The 22,356-nt window shown below is 50.9% G+C and overlaps 3 protein-coding genes across 3 annotated transcripts in view; 1 reads left to right on the forward strand and 2 right to left on the reverse strand.

Annotated features, from left to right (window-relative positions):
• LOC4814125 (serine/threonine-protein kinase minibrain) overlaps positions 1–11,696 on the forward strand; it is a 28,371-nt gene extending 16,675 nt beyond the window's left edge. The window contains exons 2-4 of the mRNA XM_033383257.1: positions 8,024–8,717; positions 8,837–8,965; positions 9,147–11,696. Of these exons, the coding sequence (XP_033239148.1) occupies positions 8,264–8,717; positions 8,837–8,965; positions 9,147–9,982 (1,419 nt within the window). The 5' untranslated portion in view covers positions 8,024–8,263 and the 3' untranslated portion in view covers positions 9,983–11,696. The remainder of the gene's footprint in view (positions 1–8,023; positions 8,718–8,836; positions 8,966–9,146) is intronic.
• A 653-nt stretch (positions 11,697–12,349) lies between these two features.
• Positions 12,350–13,510, reverse strand: LOC4814064 (odorant receptor 65a-like). The gene is made up of 2 exons (XM_033384728.1): positions 12,956–13,510; positions 12,350–12,888 (listed from the first exon to the last, which is right to left on the reverse strand). The coding sequence occupies exons 1-2, from the start codon at positions 13,477–13,479 to the stop codon at positions 12,453–12,455; spliced, it is 960 nt and encodes a 319-aa protein (XP_033240619.1). The 5' UTR covers positions 13,480–13,510; the 3' UTR covers positions 12,350–12,452.
• Positions 13,510–13,738, reverse strand: LOC117185062 (odorant receptor 65a-like). The gene has a single exon (XM_033384727.1). It carries the CDS (start codon positions 13,715–13,717, stop codon positions 13,538–13,540), a length of 180 nt encoding a protein of 59 aa, XP_033240618.1. The 5' UTR covers positions 13,718–13,738; the 3' UTR covers positions 13,510–13,537.
• Positions 13,739–22,356: the final 8,618 nt, after the last annotated feature.

The raw sequence follows: 22,356 nt of genomic DNA on the forward strand, positions 1-22,356 counted from the left end.
GGGGCTGGGGCTGGAGAGAGATGTCTCTTTTTCCTCTGGTCCCTGGTCCGTGGTCCCTGGTCCCTGGTCTGTGTGTGTTTTCCTATTTTGCTATTAATGTCAGGGAAAATGTTTTGCTTGCGATTGGAAATTTGTTTGTCTTCTTGGGCCGTGTCCCCTTGTCCCAGTGTCCTCTTGGCCGGACAGAGTCCTATCGCATCGTATCGTATATCCCTCGGCTGCCCAGACAGTTGTCCTTTTTAGCTCTTGTTTGTTGTCCGTTTCGGTGCTTTATGACTTCACACAGAGAGCCGGAGAGCAGGAGAGCCGGAGAGCAGGAGCGCCGGAGAGCAGCAGAGCCGGAGAGCCTTTTGATATATGAGGCATTTGCATGTGCCATAAATTGCTGTTGGCTTTGGCTTTGGCTTTGGCTCTGACTTTGGCTCAGCTTTAGCTCTCTGACTTCTCATTTAATATTCATAAATTCATCGTCTGCCGCACAACAAAGACCAGTGGGAAAGTGACTTCAAAGGTACCCTCTAGACGGGGAAAAACCCACGAAAATCCCCTCTCATAGAAGGGGAAGTCCCCCCCGATCGTAATGCTCGTCGGGTCGTTATGAATTTTGGTATTTCGATGGATCATATCTTTATTGTGACCACCACAGGCCGTTCCCCAGACCCGTACAGGGTATCAAATAAGGGGGATTCCTCCTCCGTCCTGTTCGGCGGGCAGGGGGGGGTTCGTTGGTGTGGGACCTAAACTAATTTCTAGAGCCCAAAACTGTTGTCATTTATTCTCGCCGCACCCTCCACTAAGCCTCTCCAAATCCCCCCATTGGCCACCCCTCCCCCCCGCCCCCTCCTGCTCGCCTGCTAATTGTTTTATGTGCCAAGATTTGTGTCTTTGTCTGTGTTTTCGCTTTCGCTTTTGGCTTTTGGGTTTTTTTTTTGTTCTGCAGCCGCCCTAAACATGTTTTCACCAGCCACGCCCACGCCCTCGCCCGCGCCCACCGCCTACAGTACACTAGCAATTGTCGAGGGAGAGGTGGAGGGGAGAAGGGGGAGGGGGAGTGGCTGTTTTCACTTGCTTTTCGATTAGAATGTGCTGCTTACTTCCGCCCTCCGCCCTCAGCCCTCCTCCTGCTCCATTCAGGAATTAATTCATTTTATGCTTCCTGTGTATCTGTATCTTATGGATACACGGGGGATACATTGACCTGCTCCAGCTCCTGCTCCAGCTCCTGCTTACGCCTACATATTGATTTTCGTATTTATTTTACTTCTTTTCCCCTCCCCCCCGCCTCTCCTGCTGATGATTTCTATTGGAGCCGCCCCCCAGGTACAGCAGCCGCTCGATAAGGCCGTCCAGGGCGCGGGGTTGGGCGGCAAATCCCTCATAAGCTGGTTAGCCTTAACGAGCATCTACTGTACTGTTCTGAACTGTGGTCCCTGCGCTGCGCCCTCGTCCTCTGGCTGCCAAGAAAAATGATTGCAAAAGCAAAGTGGCCCGAGAGCCAAAGGTGAAGCCCTTCTTCTCCCCAGTCCCCCCCCCTCCCAACATTCCCTTCTCCTCTGCTTCTCCTCCTTTTTGCGCGTGTGTGGCCCGCGGCTGCCCGGGCAAATCTATCAACTGCCGCTGCCGCTGCTCCTCCATCTGCGGGGATGCCCCCATCTGCCCCCCTCTCTGCCTCTCTGCATCCTGCGATGCTCTGTTCAGGGCTGCCTTTATTGAGTTTGTTCGCCAGCAAATTGCATTAGACACTTGGCAACAAAAAGTACGACTATGAAAGGCCACGTGTAGCGTGTAGCAGAAAAGCTGGAGAAAATCTAGCACCGGGAATCTCCGGGGCAGCAACGATTTTATGCTCGAGCCATAACTTTGGCGTTTGTGGCGTCTTGTAGGTGCTGCCACAAGACGGTGGCGGTGCAGCGGCAGCGGCAGCAAATTTGAAATTAAATTTTCAACAAAAAATACATATATCATAAATATTATGCACATATGCAGAAGCCACAGAGAGAGAGAGAGAGGCACAGAGGGGCAGAGAAGGAGTGCTGCTCCTCTATCTTCCAAATATCTCGAGTGGCATGCAGCATGCAGTCTTTTCCCTTCTTTCAACAAGTGCTGTGTCTGTGTGTGTGTGTGTGTGTGTGTGTGTGTCGAGGGATATACATATCTCAAGTGGCGTATGGCTGCGTGTGGCTTGGGCATCCCTTTCATCCTTTTCTTTCATCATCAGAATGCGTTTTCGGGGGTAACACGATCCATCCCCCTCCGCCCCTCCCACCATCTCGCACCATTTTCTTAGCTCAAAACTGAAGCCAAAGCCGAAACTGGTGGGAGCATTAATGTCTTATTGACAGCTCGGGATTAGAGCTAAAACCAGAAGTGCCTGGCAGCCCGGGCGAGTTTGAAAAGTCTTTGTGTGTGTTTGAAAAGGGATTATAAAGCGATTTGTTTGTCGAAAATTATGAATCTGGGAACACAGAGAGTCTCCGTCTGTCAGTCAATCGGGTAGCGGCTCCCACACGCTGTGTGTGGCTCAAGGCAGAACTCTGGGCAGCAGTTTTCCCAGCAAATCTCTTGGCTTTCGTCCAAAGGGGGAAAGGGGGAAAGGGGCAAAGGGGCAGAGGGGGAAAGGCAAGTTTCATCAATTTCTGACAGCATTTACTAGTTGATTTTGTCAGGCAGGGGCTTTAGGGGGTATTTATCGAGAAACGTTCCACCAAATAATGGCTAAATTTACTTATCTCAAACGGGGGGGGGGGGGAGCCCATCGTTAGGCATCCACTAACTGTTGTCCCCCAGAGACGGCGACAGAGACAGCGACAGGTCTCTCTCTCGCTTTCTGCCTAATCTTTACTGCGAGTCTTTTATTCGTATCTTGTAGGCCACATTTCAGTTTCCCAACAATGGTTGCCCCTCTCTCTCTCTCTCTCTCTCTCTCCGTCTCTCTCTCGCTGAGATCTTATCTCCCCGACATTCCCCTTGGGCTTCATTAGTAGTTTCGATCGAAGAAAGAAATGCCAGCAACGATACTCGTTGTCATTCGTTGATTTCCACATTCAAAAGATTTCAATTTCAATTTGAATTTGAATTTGAATTTGAATTGGCAATAAAACTCCAAGTTTATCAGCTGCCGATGGCTCGGATGGGATCGGATCGGATGGGATCGGATCGGATGGGCTGCGGCTGCGGCTGCGGCTTTTCCAGTTATCCAGTTTCCAGGGCAGTTTCCCCCTGGGCTGCTCAACACTGCAACCAACTCGTTATACAACTCTATTAGTTTCTTCTTTCTTTCTTTCATTTTTGTCCAGTCGCTGCCGCATACAAATCCACTAATTTCGAATCCAGCCAAATCTCTCACTCACTCTCTCCCTCTCTCTCTCTCCCACTCTCTCTTCTCTCCCACTCTCTCTCTCTGCTGCACTCGAAAACATTCGATTCGATTCGTTTTTCTCTGTCCTCATAATTTATGTAAATCTAACAAAAGTTGTCAATTTCCATCTCCACACTGAGAGAAAAACCAAAGAAATTAAATTTATTATATATAAAAAATAAAATAAATTTTATTAAATTTTCTTTTATATTTAATTGACATATAATTTCATAGTCTTTGATGTGAACAAGCCATAGCTCACCTCTGCCTGTATTTAGTCCTGTTTTCCTCTGCTATTTTCTTGAGAAAAGTTTCTCCTCAAAGGTGCGCTAACAAATCTAGAACAAATGGCCCTGAAAATGGGCCCAATCTCAGCTAATGGTGAAAAGCAATACTCAATAGTCCCTACCGATTGCAATATTCGATCCAAATGAAATAAAAGTGTAAATATTCGCGGTTCAGTGCCTTTTTCTCCGTGTGTATCTGTGAGGGTGGGAGAGGGGAGAGATGTGGGAGGGGGGTGGCGGGTGGTTACATTTGAATAAAATTTCAATTTTCATGCATTCCCTTGTCGGTAAAATGGGCCTGCCTTTTGCTCTTTTGCTTTCGTTTCCATCAATTCGATTCGTTTTGTGGAGTGTGGAGTGTTTTAGCGGGGAAACTCAATTACCCAACACACGCACACTTTTCCCCTCCCTGGCACTGGCACTGTGCCAGTGTCCAGAAGACGATCCTTCTTGTTCCTATTATTAGTGCAAATTAGGTCCTTCTTGATGCCCACAAACAGAAATGCCAGACACGTACACCCTGTGCCCTGGACAGCCCTGAATATTCCTCTGAGGAGCAAAGAGCAGGGCCGTTACTCCGTTACTCCTCCGATGGACATTACGACTTGAGATGCATTCCATTCCATTCCACTCCATTCCATGCCCTTTTCCTCGACCCTTCGGCCACCCCGCCTGACCTTTTGCTCTAGTTTTCGGGCCTGGACTTAAAATTTAATTTGATTTTTCCACTTCTTATCGGAGGATATTTTCGTGCTGGTTTTTCCGAAATAAACTCTAAATAATTCCCCAGATTACAGCAGCCTTTATGGTAATTAAATACCGACTCTGCAGTGTTACTCAAAATGAGTATTGGGGTATATTAGATTTGTGGTAAAAGTGGATGTGTGTAACACCCAGAAGGAATCGTTTCCGACCCCATAAAGTATATATATTCTTGATCAGCATCAATAGCCGAGTCGATTGAGCCATGTCTGTCTGTCCGTCTCTCCGTCTGTCCGTCTGTCCGTCCGTACGCAGCGCCCGTGACGTCACGCTCAGACTGATTTTCTGTCTCTCTTGCGCCGTCTGCCGGAGGAGAGAGAGGAGAGATACTGACTTAGTATCGGGTATAAATGTAGAGTGGCGGTCTCTGCAGCAACTCGCAACGTTCCCCCTCGTTTTTCTCTGTTGCAAATCGAAATGAAAATTCAAATAAACTCCAGAGAGTGAAATATTTAGGTAATTAAGCCCAAAAGTGGCGGCGGTTTACGGCGAATTTCTGTGTTAATTTGAGAGCAGAGCAGAGAACATTTTTGGCAATTTCTCTCCGACTGTGTTTTGTGGATGGATGGGGTGGTGGGTGGTGGGGGGTGGGGAAAAACACTATGTTTCGACGCACAACCCACCCCACGCCGCTCCCCGCTCCCCGTCGCCGTCATACAATATTAATTTCTATACGCTCATATTTGATGGCAAATAAAAGAGCACGAGGAATATATAAATGAAAATAATGTTCAAACATTTCGCACTAATTAAAAAGGCAGCCGGGATGAGTCCCCCCCCCCCCCTGCCTCACGGTCCTTCCCTCAGTTGGATGGTGGAACGGGGGTAGGGGGGGGGGGGGGGAATGGGTGTGGAAATATAAATATTGAACCGATGCTGCCGCTTCATAGAGGGGTCTGCCGTTCCGTGGCATGGCAGGGGGCAGGGGAGGGGGGGCTGGGGGGACATGTGTAATTGCTTTTCCCTCCCGCGCTGCGGCGAATATCGATTGTTGTCGATTGTCCAGTTATTGATGTAGCAAGCAACTCTGTTTGTTCACAGCTTCCATACCCTGTAAAGGGAGCACCGGAAGAGGGGTAGAGCCGGCCTAGTGGGCTCCCCGCACACTCGCCACGAACGCCACTGGAACAATCAGGGAACCAGCCCCATTTTCGAGAGGGTTTCCATCCGCAAACCCCCCTCCCCCCACCCACACACCCCCACCGCAGTAGAGAGTATCTTCAAGTCGCGAATTTCCATTCCGTTGGCTTGCTTCTTCTTTGCGTTTTACCGTTTCGTTTTGTTTGATTTTGGTTGGGTTTGGGTGGGCGTGGCACCACGCGTGGGCGTGTGCGGGCACCTCCATTCGGATGGCAAACAGAGGAAGCCGCCGGCGGGCACGTTTCCACGCAAAAAGCTGCTGCCAACGATTGAAACTGAAGACGCGTTTTTGTGGCTTTTTTTTTGTGGGTTTTGTTTTTGTTTCCCCCCCCCCCCCCCACTCCTCGCTCTGGGTCGGTCGGACATTCAATTGAAAGAGCGCCTCGCACGGAGGCGGCCCACGCACTTGGCAGCTGCCTCACAGCCTGGCGGCCTGGCAGCCTGGCGGCCTGACAGCTGTCGCAACATTGCCAAAGACTCAACTTGGACTCCGCGACTCCGTGACTCCGACTCCGAAATTTTCTCCACACAGCTGCAACCCGATGAGCAGTCATCAAAGGCAAATCAAACAGCGGCAGCCAAAGGGGGATGGCAAGGGGTGGTGCAGGGGGGGAGGGGGAAGCCAAAGCTCACGTGACTTTACAATTTATTTCAAGCATGCAGCAAAAATAAATTTATTAATAGCCCGCGCGACTCCGCAGAAGAAAAGGAATTACTGCCACCCACACAGCCCGCTGTACGATATATGTATCTGCTTCCCCGATCCCCCGATCCCCCCTTTACCAGTCCTCAATACGGCACTCATCCAGCTCTTCAGCACTCGCAAGGGGTGGCGGGGGCGCGGGCGGGGGTCTGTGCTCATTCATTCATTCATTCATTCAGTCAAGGAGAAAGAGATTCGCAGAGTCGGGAGTCGCATTCGCAATTTTCGCTTTGCGTGAAACCAAAAAGAGTTCTTTGGGGCTCGGGTTGGGGCTCGGGTTTTCGCCTCGAAATTTATGCGCCTCACGTTTTCCCATTTTCAAGAATGACTAAATATCGTTTACACCCAACGAACTCCTTGCCGCCCTGCCAGTCGGTGCTTTTCCTGCCATAAATGTATCTCGTGGATGCAGTTCTGCTGCGTGTGCAGTGCCTTCCGTCTTAGCCAAAAGTTTAATTAAACTTTTCCCATTCCCATTCCCATTCCAAGAGACCAAAAAAACACCAAAAACAAGGCAAAGTAAAACATACTACATATATTTGATATGCAATTGTTTGCCTGCCTTCCGCGGCGGGGTGGGGGGGCTGGGGGGCATGCCACGTGGCAAGTGGCAAAGGTAATGGGCCAGCATTTTTCTTGCTGCAGATGCAGTTTTTCATCTGTTGAAATTTTCGGCGGCTGCCGCTGCTGCCGCTGCTGCTAATGCCCGAAACGTGTCGGCCGCTTATGGGATGGTAACGATAGAGGATTGAATGGATGGCCCAGAGGATGGCCCAGAGGATGGAGGATGCCACAGAAGCTGCCAGCAGCAGAAGAGGAAAACTTTGTGAAAGGAATCGAAGTTTTTCCCAAACATCCCACCCAGGGAGCGCCCATCCATCCAGCCAGCCAGCCAGCCAGCCATCCAGCCAGCATTTCACCTGCCGATTAGCAGAGTCTCGATTCTGGGAGTCTCCGTGCTCGGATCTGGGATCTCCGCTTTCTGGCGCTTGCAAATTAGTGTTAATTTATCATGATTATTGCCCTGCAATGTTATCCGTAAATTGAGTTTGTTTCGAGCGTCGCTAACTGGCAGATACAATACCAGCGCGGGGCGGGAGGGGGAGGGGGAGGAGGGTGCAGCACGGCTGTAGGTTGCTTTTAATAATGCCCGGAGTACTCCGCTTCCCACTCTCCGAACAGAACTGTAACTAATGCTGACTTCCAGACAGATATCAGGCTGTCAAGCTGTCAATTCTCGTTAGCATTGCCTGCCATGTGTGTGATATGTCCTCCCATTCTGCCCCCCCTCTCGATGGGGATGTGTGCGGAGTTGCTACTTCAGTGGAAGTATCTGCTGCTCAAAAATTCAATTTCCAGCTGAAAAGATACACCAGCATCAATCGTGGAGCTGGGACTGGGGGGAGGGGCAGGAATTGACTGCCAGGAAAGATACAAATTGGAAATAGGTAGAAAAAAGTCATTGAAAAACGATTGCTGACATGAGACTCGACTCGACTCGACTCTCCCCCCTCTCCCCCCTCTCCCCCCTCTCCCGCTGTCTGTCTCTGTCTCTCTGACAACATGTGGGGGCACGGAAGGTAGTCTTGGGCCCAGGATTAGCACCAGAAATAGAAGATTCGAGCGAACGGCAGTCGCAAGGAGTAATAGAATTATTCGGGGATTCTGTCAGACATTCCATCTGCTCTCCTCTCTCCTTACAGCACAATCAAGACTTTAATTGGCAAAAGCCCAGGACTAACTCTTGCTCTCTTCTGTTTCCGATTTTTGCAGCTACAGTTTTTTCGCCGGATAAGAGCCGGAGGGAGACTCCAGTGGCCGTTCATCATGCGCTAAACGGAGCAGCGAAAGGACAACGGCGATTGGACAACCGAGCAGAGGAACGAGCGAGCGAGCGAACGAAGGAAGGAAGGAAGGAAGAACCAGTCAAAGGACACACCAGAAGAGCAGCGGCAGGACCCCCCGCCCCCCCTCCGCTTCCCGCTTCCCGCACCACCCACCACCCACGGAAAGATGCCATCCATAGCCAACAGCAGCAGCAACTTCCTGACTGCCAACGATGCGCGTCTCAGTTACGTTGTAGATCCTGTGGCATCCTCAACGGCATCCGCATCCTCATCCGTATCCTTAACCACATCCTCCGCCCTCGATGCTGCCTCCGCCTCCGCCTTTCCCACATTCAGTCCGCCGCGGATTGAGAGTCTGGTGGCCAGCTCTGCGGAGCAGGACTTGAGCAGCTTCGGTGACGTGACATTCGACATCTTCGACGACGATGACGATTTGTTCGGCTCACCGATGGCCTTCGATGCCACCGAGCAGGGCCTGTGGAACGGCCGCTTCGTGCCGCCGCCGCCGCGTCCCCCCTTCTTCGTCGACGAGCCGGTGCTGAGCGATGGCCTAACCACGTGTGATTTATGCTCCTGGGCCATGCCCACGAAGAACACCTTCATGTTTGAGGGTACGATAGGTGAGTGTTCCCATACGATAGCACATCCACTAGCTACCACCAGATACAAAGATACATAGATACATATGTAACCCCACTCTCTCTCTCTGTCTCTCTCTGTCTCTTTCGCTCTTTTGCAGAAAAGGCCACGGAACTGGGCTGGCCGCTGACGCTGATCATTGTGTCGGTGCTGTCGGCGCTGCTGGGCGCCATCATCATGATTGCTGTGGTGCGATGTCGCCGCAAAAAGTCCTCCAACAATCGGAATGGTGAGTCCTCCGCCCTTCGCCCTCCTCCTTTCTCCTTTCTCTGTACCTGCAACCGTGTTGACTCTCACAACATTTGCCGACTGTGTTTTCGCATCTGTGTCTCACATTTTCAACTCTTTTTCTCTCTCCCACCCTCTCTCCCTGCCTCTGTGTGTGTGTGCCTTCTTGTGGCATCTTGTAGACACGCACGTGCAGTGGTGGTCCCGGAACAAGCGCGCCCACGGCAATAGCCTCAGTGGAGCGGGCGGCGGCAGTGGTGGGGCCGGTGCCAGTGCCGGGAGCAGCGCCAACCTCCACCACCACCCCCACAATGGGAGCAACAACAACATCAGCAACAACAACAACCATTTGCGGCGAAGCAACATCTATACGGCACACCCGGCGGACAGCATACGATGCCCGTTGCCGCTGCCACTGCCACTGCCACTGCCACCATCCTCGTCATCGCCCACGCTGGGGGGCACAGTCATGGCCATGACCATGTCCCCATCATCATCATCCACAGCAGCAGCAGCAGCGGCAGCGGCAGCAGGAGCGAATGGAGCAGCAGCCAGCGCGCCTCCGGGCCAGCACTACTTCCATCCATATCACCAGCAGCATCAGCATCATCCACATGCACATCCACAGCATCCACAGCACTCGCAGCATCCACAGCATCCCCATCATCAGCTCCAGCTGCAGCATCAGCATCAGCTCCACTCGCATGCACATCATCCGCATCATCAGCAGCAGCAGTCGTTGCAACAGCAGTCGTTGCATCATCATGTGCCGCTCTACCCGCATGACTGTGACGAGGACGCCGCCTACGAGGAGCCCGAGTACCATCAGCCCCAGCAGCTGCGCTCGGCCCACAGCTGCTCCTCCATATCGTCGGCCTCGCTTTCGGTTTCGGTCTCGGCCCCCTCCTCGCCAGTGCCCACCGAGGCCTCCTCCTCCGCCGGACTGGCGGCAGCGGCAGCCATTGCCGCCTGCCACTGGCCGCAGGCCACTGCCAGCACGATGGTGATTGCCAGCTGAGAGTCGGTCGACGGCTGCTCCTGGACGGTGCAGCCACAGGAGGCACCAGGAGGCACCACCACCAGCACCACCACCACCACCAGCACCAGCAACTGGATCTGGCAGTGACATGTTGCCCCGCAACAACATTTCAACGGTGGCAGTGGCGGTGGCAATGCTGCTGCCTAAGATGCTTAAGATGCGGCGCACATATTCTGGTGCAGATCATAAAAAGGATTACACGTAACAATTTTGTCAAGTCCATAAGCATCTAAAGGATACACTACCGAAAGCTGTATCTCTCCGTCTCCCTCTGTGTCTCTGTGTGTGTGTGTGTCCCTCTGTGTCTCTGTGTGCGTGTGTGTGTGTCTCCCAATTGGGAAAACCGAAACGAATTTAGTGTCACTTCCGTTTCCGTTTTGCAAACTATCGAACCAGACAGTCAGCCAGGGCAGCCAGGAGGCAGACATTTCGGTGTGTGGCATGTGTGGCACCGCCAGCATGAGAAGGATGCTCTGCCAAAGCAGGATGCTCTCTCTCTACCCCGCTCTCGCTCTTTACATGCCATGCACGTTTCATCCTTTATTGCCGTTCGGCATTAGAACAGGGATTTTGTCAGATTAAAGCAAATAAAGGGCGTGTGGCCTCTGTTTGCACCCGACATTCGCATTCGAACTGGCGATGGATGCCACAAGTTTAAATCGTTGTGTGCCCTGTGTGTGGGGCAGGGGCAGGGGCAGGGGGAGGCTGAGGGTATGCTGGCCCCACTGCCAGATGCATGCTGCAAATAGGATATAAAATACGACCCGTAGAGGGTAAGCCTCAGTCGAGTTGCTCAATGGGATATTTCCTACTCGCTTCGTTTTTTTTTCGGGACTTAAGCTGTTACACGATTGTGTGAGTGTGTGTGTGTGTATGCCTGGGAGCGTGCGTGTGTGTGTGTGTGTTTTGTGGTGTAGCCTCTCGGGACGGGGCGGCCCGCCCCCCACCCCCCGACCACTTTGTGGCTTTTCACTTCATTCCAAATGACATGAGCAAATAGATTCCACCACTAACAAGAAACAGAATCATTAAAAACAGTGTAAATATCGAAAAAGGCACAAGGCAAAGGAAGGCCAGAAGCAAGAGAAAGCCAGAGAAAGTCCAGCCGAAAGGTACTAAAGAATTAGAGAGAAAAAAGAAGAAAAAAACGGAAATACTCGCAAGAATACGGATATCCACAAAATCAAGCATTTAATAGGCATTTCTGCATTTGCATTTGCATTTTTTAAACGAAAACAAAAAACAAACAAATAAATATATATAGACAAGCATATCAGATTTAAACACAAACTAAAAATACAAACAAATTAAAGCCCCGCATAAAACGTACTTAAACAATCATCAAAACTAAAACTAACAACAAATAGAAGGAAAGAAAAACAAAAAACAAAAACAACTATTGTACATAGAATTTGTTGCTCCAATTAGCAATTAACTAGGAGAGCATTCAGCCGCAAGTTTCTACGACTAAATATCGCATTAATCGACAAAAGCATTCCTCTCTCTCTCGCTCTCCCTCTCTCTCTTTCTCTTTAAAGGTTAAAGTTTAGAATTTTTTTTTTTTTTTTTATACACTAAGCAATTTACTAATTTAAAAAATAGACAACAGAAGGAAAAACAAAAAAAATGAGAATAAACCAACCAAAGACTAGTCATTTAAGTGGAAATGTTGCTATGTACAAAATAAAAAGAAGATAAATATGAATATTAGTAGGGTTACCCCCCCCCCCCCACCCCCTGACAGGGGGGTACTAGTATAGTATATATTGAAGCGAGTTCATTAATTCGATTTATGGAATGCATTCCAATCGGGACACGGGGGAGGGAGGGGCATTTATTAGTTTTACGAAATTAAAAAAGAACAACTGCAATATTGTATTTTAAATATTTATTCATTAAATGTGCACACACGGCCCTTCTCCACCCCCTTCTCCACCCCTCATCTACCTTTCTTCCCTGCCACAAAATAACAATAATCGTAATTAGCATTTATAATGGGTAAAAAAATGAATAAAAAATGAGCGGAAAAAACATACAAAAATATACACATACACATATACATATACACATATACATATACATATGCATATGCGTATGTATGTACTACTACGAGCAACTCAAAATGTTCCAAAAAATGTTTAGAATAGAAGAAGCCAACTAATTACGCGGAAAAGCAAATATTGTAAATCCAGTTCATAGTTTTCGCTAAAAAAAAATTTAAAAAAATTACAAATTACAAATTTAATTGTGCAGAACTAATTTAGGCACACAAAAAACACAAAAACGACAATGAAAACAAAAACAAAACAAAAAAATAATAAAAATAAAATATAAATACAATAAAAATAAAAATTCAATTTGTTTTTATTTCAAGGGGAAATCCAACGGTAGATTCTTCCGATCTAGTCCAGGGTTTTCAGCAGGAGGGTGAGGATGCCGTAGCACTGATTCAGGATCTGAAAGGATATGCGTCAGAGAGGATAGTCCAGCCCCTCAGCTCGTCCGAGACGCAGCCACTCACAGCCATGTAGTTGCTCAGGTTGAAGGCGGGAAAGGGACTGGCCCTCATTATCAACGGACGCTGCGAGCGGCGGACCATGAACCCAATGTCCCGGTGGATCCGCTTGGAGCCAACGCTCGGATCGTAGGCCTCGTAGGCGGCGTGGGCGACCTCCAGCGACTGCTGGGACATCATGTCGCCGAACTTCGACCAGAGCGAGAGGTGTCCCAGGGCCAGGATCATCAGGACCATGAACTCGGCTGCCACCTTGGGCTCGTGGCGGGCCATCAGGGCCTCGAAGACCGAGAGGGAGACCAGCAGAAAGTTGACAGTCATTTGCATGATGAGGGGTCCGTGGAACAGCTGATTGCAGCGATCGACAGTGCTGGAGAAGAGACAATGCTGCCAGTTACTGGGGGAGGCAGACCCGACTCCATCTGGAGAAGGCTTACAGAATGATACTCTGGTGAGTCCTGACCAGACGAGTCAGCTCCAGTCGCAGCCGATCCTCGCTGCTGTCGCCCCAGAAGTGCCGCAGCTGCTGCAGCTCCACGCACAGGACACTCAGGGCAGTCGTCACCTGGGCGTAGAGGGAGATGGACAGGCCCTCGGTGGCCACGAGCCAAATGTTGAGGTACGCCATGCTGAAGCTCTGACAGACGTAGATGACGAGGTGGGCAATCGGGTGCTTGGCCGGGTCGTGCAGCTCCAGCGGGAAGACCGCATGGATGGGCAGGCTCTGATCGGCCCAGAAGGGCGTCACAATCAGGAGCACGACAAAGACGACGACTGCGACGACCCACACGAAGTCCAGGCCAACATTTAGCAAGAAGTCATGGCGCTTGATCGCTCGGCAGGTCTCAGTGCCTGGACCTTTGACCTCTGCGTGATGCGAGTCCTCCATGATGTCTATTAAAACGTCCACTTCATCCGCATACAGGCTGAAGAAAACCATCTTGAAGACTATGAAAAACATCTGTAAGAAAGGAGAATATTCCACTTCCACTTCCGCTCTCCCTCTCCCTCTCTCTCTCTCAATCACAAACCCCAAGTATAAAGGCCAGATCACGACCCGTCTCGACAATATCGTCCAAGGACTTCAGCAACCCGTAGAACATCGAGGCGTACAGGGCGGAGAACTGCACGAGAAGAAACACATGCCACGCCCTTCGCAGAGGCTGTCCCTTATCCTCGGCGTTGATGTAGAGTCCCATAACCCTGAATCAGGTGCGAAAATCAGGTAAGTTCTCACAGATTCAAGCGTACTTTTGCCCTCCACGACAGACTTCATTTGATCCCGACTGTAGTACGCGATGCTGTGCCTGTTGACCATTTTTGGATCCCTCAACAGACCCCGGGCGTCCAGAAAGGCTCCGACGAAGCGATTCCAATAGCTCTTCAGGCCAAATGCGCCGTGGCGGTCCCGTGGTCCTTCGACCATTTTGCCGAGTGAATGGATACTGAATGCTGAACGTGTGCCGGAGTGGTGCGGTGGCCACCGGTGGCCACTTGGCGCCATTTTATTATGCATACTTGCGGCATTGTGGCATGCATCCGCCATGCATAGGCAATGCACAACTTTTGTTACCCTTTCGAGGGTGGAAGCACCTACAGACGATCGTTTGAGATACCTTTCAGGCCCCAGAATAGCCCCTCCAATAGCAAAATGCATACAGAGACTCGTCCAGGGTATTGGGAAAACAAAATGCATGCATGTGCATGACGAGGCACACTCCTCTGATTGATTTGCCTGGAGAGAACTATGCCAACCCATAGATGATTTTAGTAGATGGCAAACTTCTTTTCCTTCTAAAGATAATCCCAAACGAGTAACCAAATGACAAGAGCTGGTTTTTACAAGACATCTCCACGAAATGGATGGATGGACGGATGGATGCCTTCTCCGAAAGGGTATCTGGAGTATCTGTGCCTCTTCCTGGCTCTACTTGGAGCCCTTTGTCGTAATTGCAGGACGAGAAACTCACAGCTGCTCACCGACGCCTGGGAATCCGTTTGGTCGGTGGTAATTGTTGCAATTGTTCCAATTACAAATACAAGTAATTCTCTAACGAAACCACTTAAAATTCCAACGATTTGCAATGCGATTTCTCTCCTTCCACAGCCCGCTAACCCTCCTCCCCTCCTCCCCCACTCCCCCATTCCCAACATTAATAATCCCCGGCAATAATAATATATAAAAATGAGAAACGATTTAATTTCATTTTCATACGAGATCTCCACCGAAAAGTGAAAGTAGGAGCAGAGAGCAGGCACTCGGATTGTTAAAAAAATAAAGAAAAATAATCAGAAGGCAAGCGAAGGAGAGGCTAAAATATTTAGGTTGTTCGGTCAAGAAAGAAGTAAGGAATATTTATGCCATTTATGACACGAAAGGCCCTCCGAACGTGCCCCAGAGATTGCAGCATTTTTGCATATTTGCGGCACGAAGCGAAGAAGCGGCGAAGCGGTGGCAAGCGAAACCAAATGAAATGCAGAAAATCCACTCGAAGGAGATAAAGCAAAGGGGACTGGGGACTGGGGATTGGGGATTGGTATTGGGGGCTCCGTTGAGCAGCCTCGTCGCAGATTGGGGCACCTCTCAAGAGACGTCCGTCCGTCCGTCTGTCCCCCAATCGAAAGCGAAAGATTTCATGCCCGATACGAGTATGAACATATGGTCATATGGATCGTCGTCGTCGGAGGAGGAGGACTCATACTGCTGCCGCTGCTGCTGTTGGTCCTCGTTGCTGTTGCCGTTGTCGTCGCTCTGTCTGTGGTCTGTGGGTGGCAGCGGGCGAAGGTCCATTTGCATATTGGAACGATTGAAATGCCCCAGACGGACAGCACCAGACAATTGTGTGTGTAGGACAGCGACTGAGCCGAATCGAAGGCGAAGCGATGGCGAAGGCGAAGGCGAACCCAACTGAAAGAAAGATCTCCCGCGTCTGACAAAAAGTGAGATCCATGGGGCTTTCCTTGGAGGTAGCGAAAATGTCATGCGGTTTTATGACTTCATTAGCGACAGCCAACAGCCGAAGAGGAATTTAATGGACCCTCCAAAGGCACCCTCCCCGCCTGTCCCCACTGTCCCCACCCCCTCCTAGTGCCGCTGCTCCTCCTGCTGCTGGCTCGGGTTTTATGTGCTGCGGTTGACAAACAAATTTGAGGGACATTTTCGTGTGCTCCGCTCCTGATGAGAAGGAAATGAAAGTTAGCCCCGGAATGGTGTAAAGGGGGCACCGGAGGGCGGAGGGGGGAAACTAATCAGAGGATAGCCTTGTGCCACAGTCGGCCGGCAATCTGGACCTCATGTCACGAGCTACCAGTACTAGTTCCAGACAACAGAAACAGAAACAGATGATGAGGATGACGATGAGGATGCGGATGGGGATGACGATGATGATGTGCATATGAGGTTGCCTAATAATGAAGTCGTGCATGGCATTTGTCCTCAACGGTTCGATGATTAAGAGCCTGCCTGCTGGCTGCTGGTCTGCTTTTGGCTGGCTCTTGCCTGGCTCTTGGCTTGCCTGAATGTCTGACACCTTTTCGCTGTTCGCGGGAATTGGCGCATGTCAGCAAATTGGTAGCCGCGAGAGCTCTCCGGCTCTGCTGCTGGCTAACTGGGTCGCCCGACCCAGGCAGGCTGTCACACGATTGTGGCATGAGGCATGGGGCATGAGGCATGCGGCATGAGGCAGCAGGAATCAGTGCAAAGAGTGAAGATGTCATTATGCGATAGATGGAATTAACTTATGCTTGAATTAATCTCCGACTCGAACACTCGACAGCCCCACGAAGTTTCAGGGGAGGGGAGGGGGGGCCTTTGGAGGGGCCTTTCAATAACTTTCCTTTGGCGAGGTGGAGAGGCGATAGATATTATGCTGCCGATAATAAACCATACAAATAACTGCAACTGCAACTCCAACATCTTGCCACGGCTGCGGCAGGGGCTGTGGCGGGGGCAGGGGCGGGGGGCTGACATCCCTGACTTGACTTTTGCCTGGCGATAATGTCGTCGTTGTCGTCGTCTTTGGCCTCTCCTCTTGGAGACGGCGGGCGAATCATCAGCCCATCGACAGAGTGCTTGCTGCAACTCCTTCAAGTGCAACTCTTGGGCATAATCATCATAATCATCATCATCATTGCCAGCGTCGTCGTCGTCGTCGTCGTCGTCGTCGTCGAAGTTGCATGCAACTACTGCGCATGAATGAATCACGTTGAGGAGCCGTCGCTGGAGTCTGGGACTAACGAGATCGCTCCTCAGATGCAAACTTCATCTCATGCCAAACGTCTAGCGAAAGTCGCGACAAAAAAAACACACAAACTCTCTCAATCCGCGGCCCCCCCTCAGTCGTCGTCGCCGTCGTCTTTGGGGCTGTGTAGCCATAATGATGAATTAGGCTGCTGTCATGTCATGACAAAGGCGCGCTGCATGCAATTTAGATGGCCATGCCGTGCCGTGCCGTGCCACGGGGAGTGCGGCAAGGAGGCAAAGCTAAATGCAATGTCTATGGCCATGAATGCTGTGAATATTCAAACGTAAGTAGGAAGTGGAGTCTCAAATGAGCCACAAATACTATAAGCCGCAGAGACATCTGCCACGTCTGACAAATCGCTTTGTCGCAGCAGCAGCAGAGCAGGGTCCTCCCCGTGGCAGGACCCACTGTGCCACAGCCGCAGCCGCAGTCTGTGGGCTTTCTGGTGCATGCAAATGAATCGAATCTCGGGCTTGTTTGGTTTTTTTGGTTTTTGTTTGCTAATTAATCGACGGGACGGGACGGGACGACTTGTTGCTGGCAATTAGTGACGCCGGAGATGACACGTTATGGCCATGTTATTGGCCAAAATGAAGCTATTCAGAATGCAGCGACGGCGACAGGCAGCACTGGCAGTGCTAGGCCCCCGGAGACCTTTCAGGCGCTTGCCCCGAGAGCTGCGAAGGTTAATTGCCAACAATAAGATTCAATCAAGCTAATGACGGAGCAGCGGCAGCAGCGGCAGTCCCGCTCCCAAGTTCGAGCAGCAGCCACGATCCGATCCGATCCGATCCTCCACACAAATGCAATTTATGAGTGGCCTGAAACGCTCTGCCCCTCCCCCCGCCCCTCCTCTGCCCACCGATCGATGGAGCTCGAGTGGAGCGCTACTGCCGAGGCCTGTCGACCTCTCGGGGTCGCATGCATAAAATTCAGCCTCGTTCCAAGCCGCAGAAACTTTCTTTCCTTCGGAATCGATATAATTTCGGCCAGACCAGGCCGGATCAGGGGTGGGGGAGGGGGTTGGATGCCCCAGAAGTGCCTCCAAATACTCGAATATCAATCTTTGGATCCCCGAGAAGAGTGAGGCGGGGGCTCGCCATTAGGGCCGATATGGTAATTGTCTATTAATATGAGAACACGTAATGCCTTCTGCCTGCTGCCTGCTGCCTTTGCGGCGAGAACTTCACAGCTGCTGCTCCCCCCCACCCCTTTGGGGCTCTTCTCTGGGAAAAAACAGAGGAAAAGAGTCTCATTTCAAATGGCATTGGCCATTGCAATTATTGGAAATACATTCCGAATACCCGTTTGCCCGTCCACTTAGGGCCGGGGCAAGCGAGGGGGCAAGGGGGCAAGGGGGCAAGCGATTATCAGGCGGTGGCTGGCACTCAAGTCACATGTGCAACATTTCCTTCATTGTCTGTTTGGAGCTTGGAGCTTGGAGCTTGGCCTGTTTTTCTTTTGCTCCGTTCTAGTTTGCATCCAGTGGCATTGAAAGGCAAATTTGCACACTTCTCTCTGTCTCTGTCTCTGTCTCCCCTGTCTCCCCTGTCTTCTCTGTCTGTTTGTGCCTCCTCTCTGGGCTGAGGCATGCAACAATGTTTGCACTTTTCTTTCTTCGTTATCGTGCGTTCTGCTTGCTTTTCGCTCGCTCCATTTAAGGTAGGCCGAAATGCATTTTACAGTTTTACCTTTTTGCAAATCTCTAACGGCCTGCCAAACCAACAAAATATTGCCCTGTCCAAATTTGGTAGCCAGCCCCAGCCGTCGATCGAGAGAGCGAGAGGGAGAGAAAGAGAGGGAGAGAGAGTTCTCGCTGGTTCTAGAATGACTTTTGACTTTTACAATCGCATCGATGGCAGCGGCGGCACATGCAACACACACAGACACACATCTGCCCCCACATGTGGCGGGCGACTTATTAATCTGGATAGCATTTAGCAGAGAGGACTTGTCTCGCTGCATATTTGGCGAATGGGCTCTGATCTGACATCGAAGCTTAGGAGGGGAGTGGAGGGGAGCGGAGTGGAGGGGAGGGGAGCTTGTCTTGCCGCTTGTCCGGTGAATGTCGTTCGCTTCATTAAGGCCGCACAGCAGACAAACGTTGCAACAATCAGTGGAAAGACAGTCGGACAACTCTGCCAATTTCCATCAAAAGTTGTTGTTTCGCATACCCTGTAATTGTGGACAGCCAAGGGGTGTGCTCGGTGGGCAGGGGGGCTGGCATAAGGTCTATTAGGCGCTAGCAAAGAATAAAGACCTGGATGGGGCCTCTTCTCTGGGGCTCAAGTCTATCGGAGGCATAGAGGGGTATCCTCCAGTCCGTAGACCCTTTCCAGCGTTTCTTTTTCGGCCAGAAACCAAACAGAGATCGATATTGAGGCTAACGTCATTGAGCTGAAGCCTCGTCTGTTCGTCTGTAGCTTTCGCTTTGAGCAAGATTTCGGTTCAAAGTTCTGTATCTGTATCTGTATCTGTATCTGTATCTTGCAGATGCAGGTACCTGGTGGCAGCTACAGCTACAGCTACAGCTACAGGTAGCAGCACTACAATTTGCGCGCTTGTCAAGTGTACGACAACATTACGCGCAATTGTTCAATGTCAACGCAGCATTTGATGAGCATGAAATGCCACAGCCACTGGCACTGCCACAGCCACTGCCACAGCCACAGCCTCTGCCTTTTGCCCAGGACTTGAGCTGCAAGTTGGACTTGGATGGTCGGATGGATTGCTCTTGTCAAGGCTTGTTCCTCGTTCTCCCCTGATGCTGCCGCGCTGCTGCTGGCTTTGTTGCCTCCCCATTCATTGTTTGCGGCGGCCCAGGAGGCGGCCGCCGCCTTTGGTCGCCACGGCACTGGGGCTACAATTCCCATGTGCTGCCATGTTCCGTGTGATAACGAAGCAGCCACAGTTCTGTGCCTCAAGTGCAGCATTGTCGCCGCCAGAAGAGGCTTCTCGCTGCTCCTCTGTACTTGGCTTTCGATGTTTTCCGCCTGTCCCCCCCGTGTCCCCCCGTGTCCCCCCCTCGACAACGATTGACAATCAAAAATGCGCACCGTATGAACTCAATTAAGGTCTCCTACTGCCCCGAGCAGGGAATACTCCTGGAATATCAAGCAGCGGATCACTCCGCCGGAGAGGCCGGAGAGGCCGGAGAGAGCACTCCGCAGCCCCTCGACGGGGGATAATGGGGGATCGAAACTATCGGCAATTTTCAGCTAAATATGTGGTTTTTTGCATTTTGCATCCCATAACTCCGTCCACCCAGTGGGCTCCTTCCCGGCCACGCCCCCGAATACCTGCCTTTATTACAATTGATAATAGGATCGGCAAATCGGGATGGAGCATTCCATTCTGTGGATTCTGTGGGCTCTGTGGCTCTCGGCTGCCCCTTAACTTTGCTTGGCGCTCATTTCGAGTGATTTTTGCGGTTAATAAATGCATCAAAATGTTGCATTTTGAATCCAAGGCATTTTTATGTCGTATAATTAATCACAATTATATATATTCTCCCCCTCCCCCTCTCCCCCTCCCTCTCTCGCCCTCCCTCTCGCTCTGTCTCTATGGCTTGTCCGAGTAAATGGCCCGGGACAATGGCCAACAAAGCGAAACGACTTTGACTTTGGAGTGGCCTCAAGAGGAGGCGCCACGGGGGGTGCTGCTGCGGCAGCGGCAGCGGCAGCGGCTTCCCGATCGAGGGATCCACCAAGCGGCGTACTAAAATTTTATGACTCTATTATGAGAGTGGCGGTCATTCCTGCCACACAACCACACAACCACCAGCTTCGACTTTGGCTTTGGCTCCATTGTGCGAGCGAGCCTCTGCTATTGTTCTAGAGATGGGGCACACTCTCCCCCCTCCCTCGCCCTCTCTCCCTCCCTTTGGGATGCCAAAGATTTCAGCATACAGATTATGCAACACACACACACACACACACACACAGCAACGCATACATATGCCCATGGCCAATGTAATTTATAACTGAACAAAAATATCTGAGGAAAAAACGAAAATAAAATAAAAAAATAGAAATTCCATGAGAAAGCACACACGTCTCGTCTCTCGACTCGGGGATACCCTCTTAGGAATGTCTCCTCTAAGACAATGTGGCAACCCTGGCCACACTCCACCACGACTCCCATTGTAGATGCCACAGGCACCCTCTGCTGGGCAGCAGATCTAACGGGATTCGTTTTTGCTCGTTTTTACAGGGTATGGCAGAAGAGGAGGAAGAAACGGCAACAAAATGCACGCAAAATGCACACAAATTTGCGTCGCCTCGCGGTCTTTGGAGGGCATCGCGCCTTGCCACAATGGTTATGGCTTTACTGCTCTGACCCCAACAGGCGACCCTCCGCCCCGTCTGCCACGCCCAGCGTCTAACAGGGGCAGCAGCAGCAGCCTCGTCGTTGTCGTCGCGCAACAATAAACTGCATTCCTGGGATATTAATCACAGCACAGAGCACAGCGCATAGAGCGCTCCCTCTCGACAGAGTCGACACTCCACACAGTCGACACTCCACACTCGAGACTCGAGACTCGAGACCAATCCACGCTTATGAATAACTCTTGACTCCAGGCCACTTGCTGCACGGCTCCGTGGCTCTCCGTCTTGTGGGCCAAAGTTGAGGCGGCCGAGAGGTGAGAGACCTAATGAAAGTCGTCTATCGATGGAGAGCAGACATCCCCCGAGATCCCAGACATTTGTTAGATACATTTTGTCACTTGTTTATGTTTTGGGTGGAAGGGGGGAGGGGGGGGATATCATGGCCGCAGCATCTCTGCGGCATACGACAAAAACATAATCCACTTCCACGAATGTTGAATATTTATTAGCGAATATGTGCCCCAGTCCCTGCCCCGCCCCTGGCCCCCTGCCCCCTGCCACAGCGCCCCTTTTGTGATTCGATTCAGGAAAAAACCGCTAAGCAAATGCAGCTCGCGTTCGATCGATTGATAATGGCAGGGGGACAGCGGGGGGACGGCGGGGGGGCGGCAACGGGAGAGCCCGGTTTCACAGGGAACACAACAAACACTCGATTCGCCACAGGCACAACAACAACACAGGTGAGAGAGGGATAGACATGCAAAATAAGCACCGGTCCGGGGTCTGCTGTGGTCTGCCATGGGGCTGGGGCTGGGCCTATGCCGGGCCTATGCCCGGCCTATCTATACATTTGGTGCGCCCCTCCCGTGCCCCTCGCCGAAACACAATTAATATTTATGACCTTCACCGGCTGATATATTTGCCTGGGCGCACACACGTAAATGGTGCGATTTATCATTCAAGCAGCGCCGCATTTCCAGGGGTTCCACAGGTTCCACGGAGACGGCGAGGGGAGGGGAGGGACAGGGTTCCGTCCTGTCGCTCCACACAGATATCGCCACAAGGATAATAGAACTGTTAACATGAGAATAAACTTGGAATAAAATGCAATAGAGATTCCATTGAATCCCTTTCTGGGCTTCGGGCTTCGTATTTTTTGTGTTTTCTTTGGGTTAATTTCCATAAAATTGCCCATATTTGTTGTTTTTAATGAATTCAAATGTCACTAATTAGCTGCCAAATAAAAGAAAACGCAGAGCCATGTCA

Source organism: Drosophila pseudoobscura, chromosome X (assembly GCF_009870125.1).
Source record: "Drosophila pseudoobscura strain MV-25-SWS-2005 chromosome X, UCI_Dpse_MV25, whole genome shotgun sequence".
NCBI lineage: Eukaryota > Metazoa > Arthropoda > Insecta > Diptera > Drosophilidae > Drosophila > Drosophila pseudoobscura.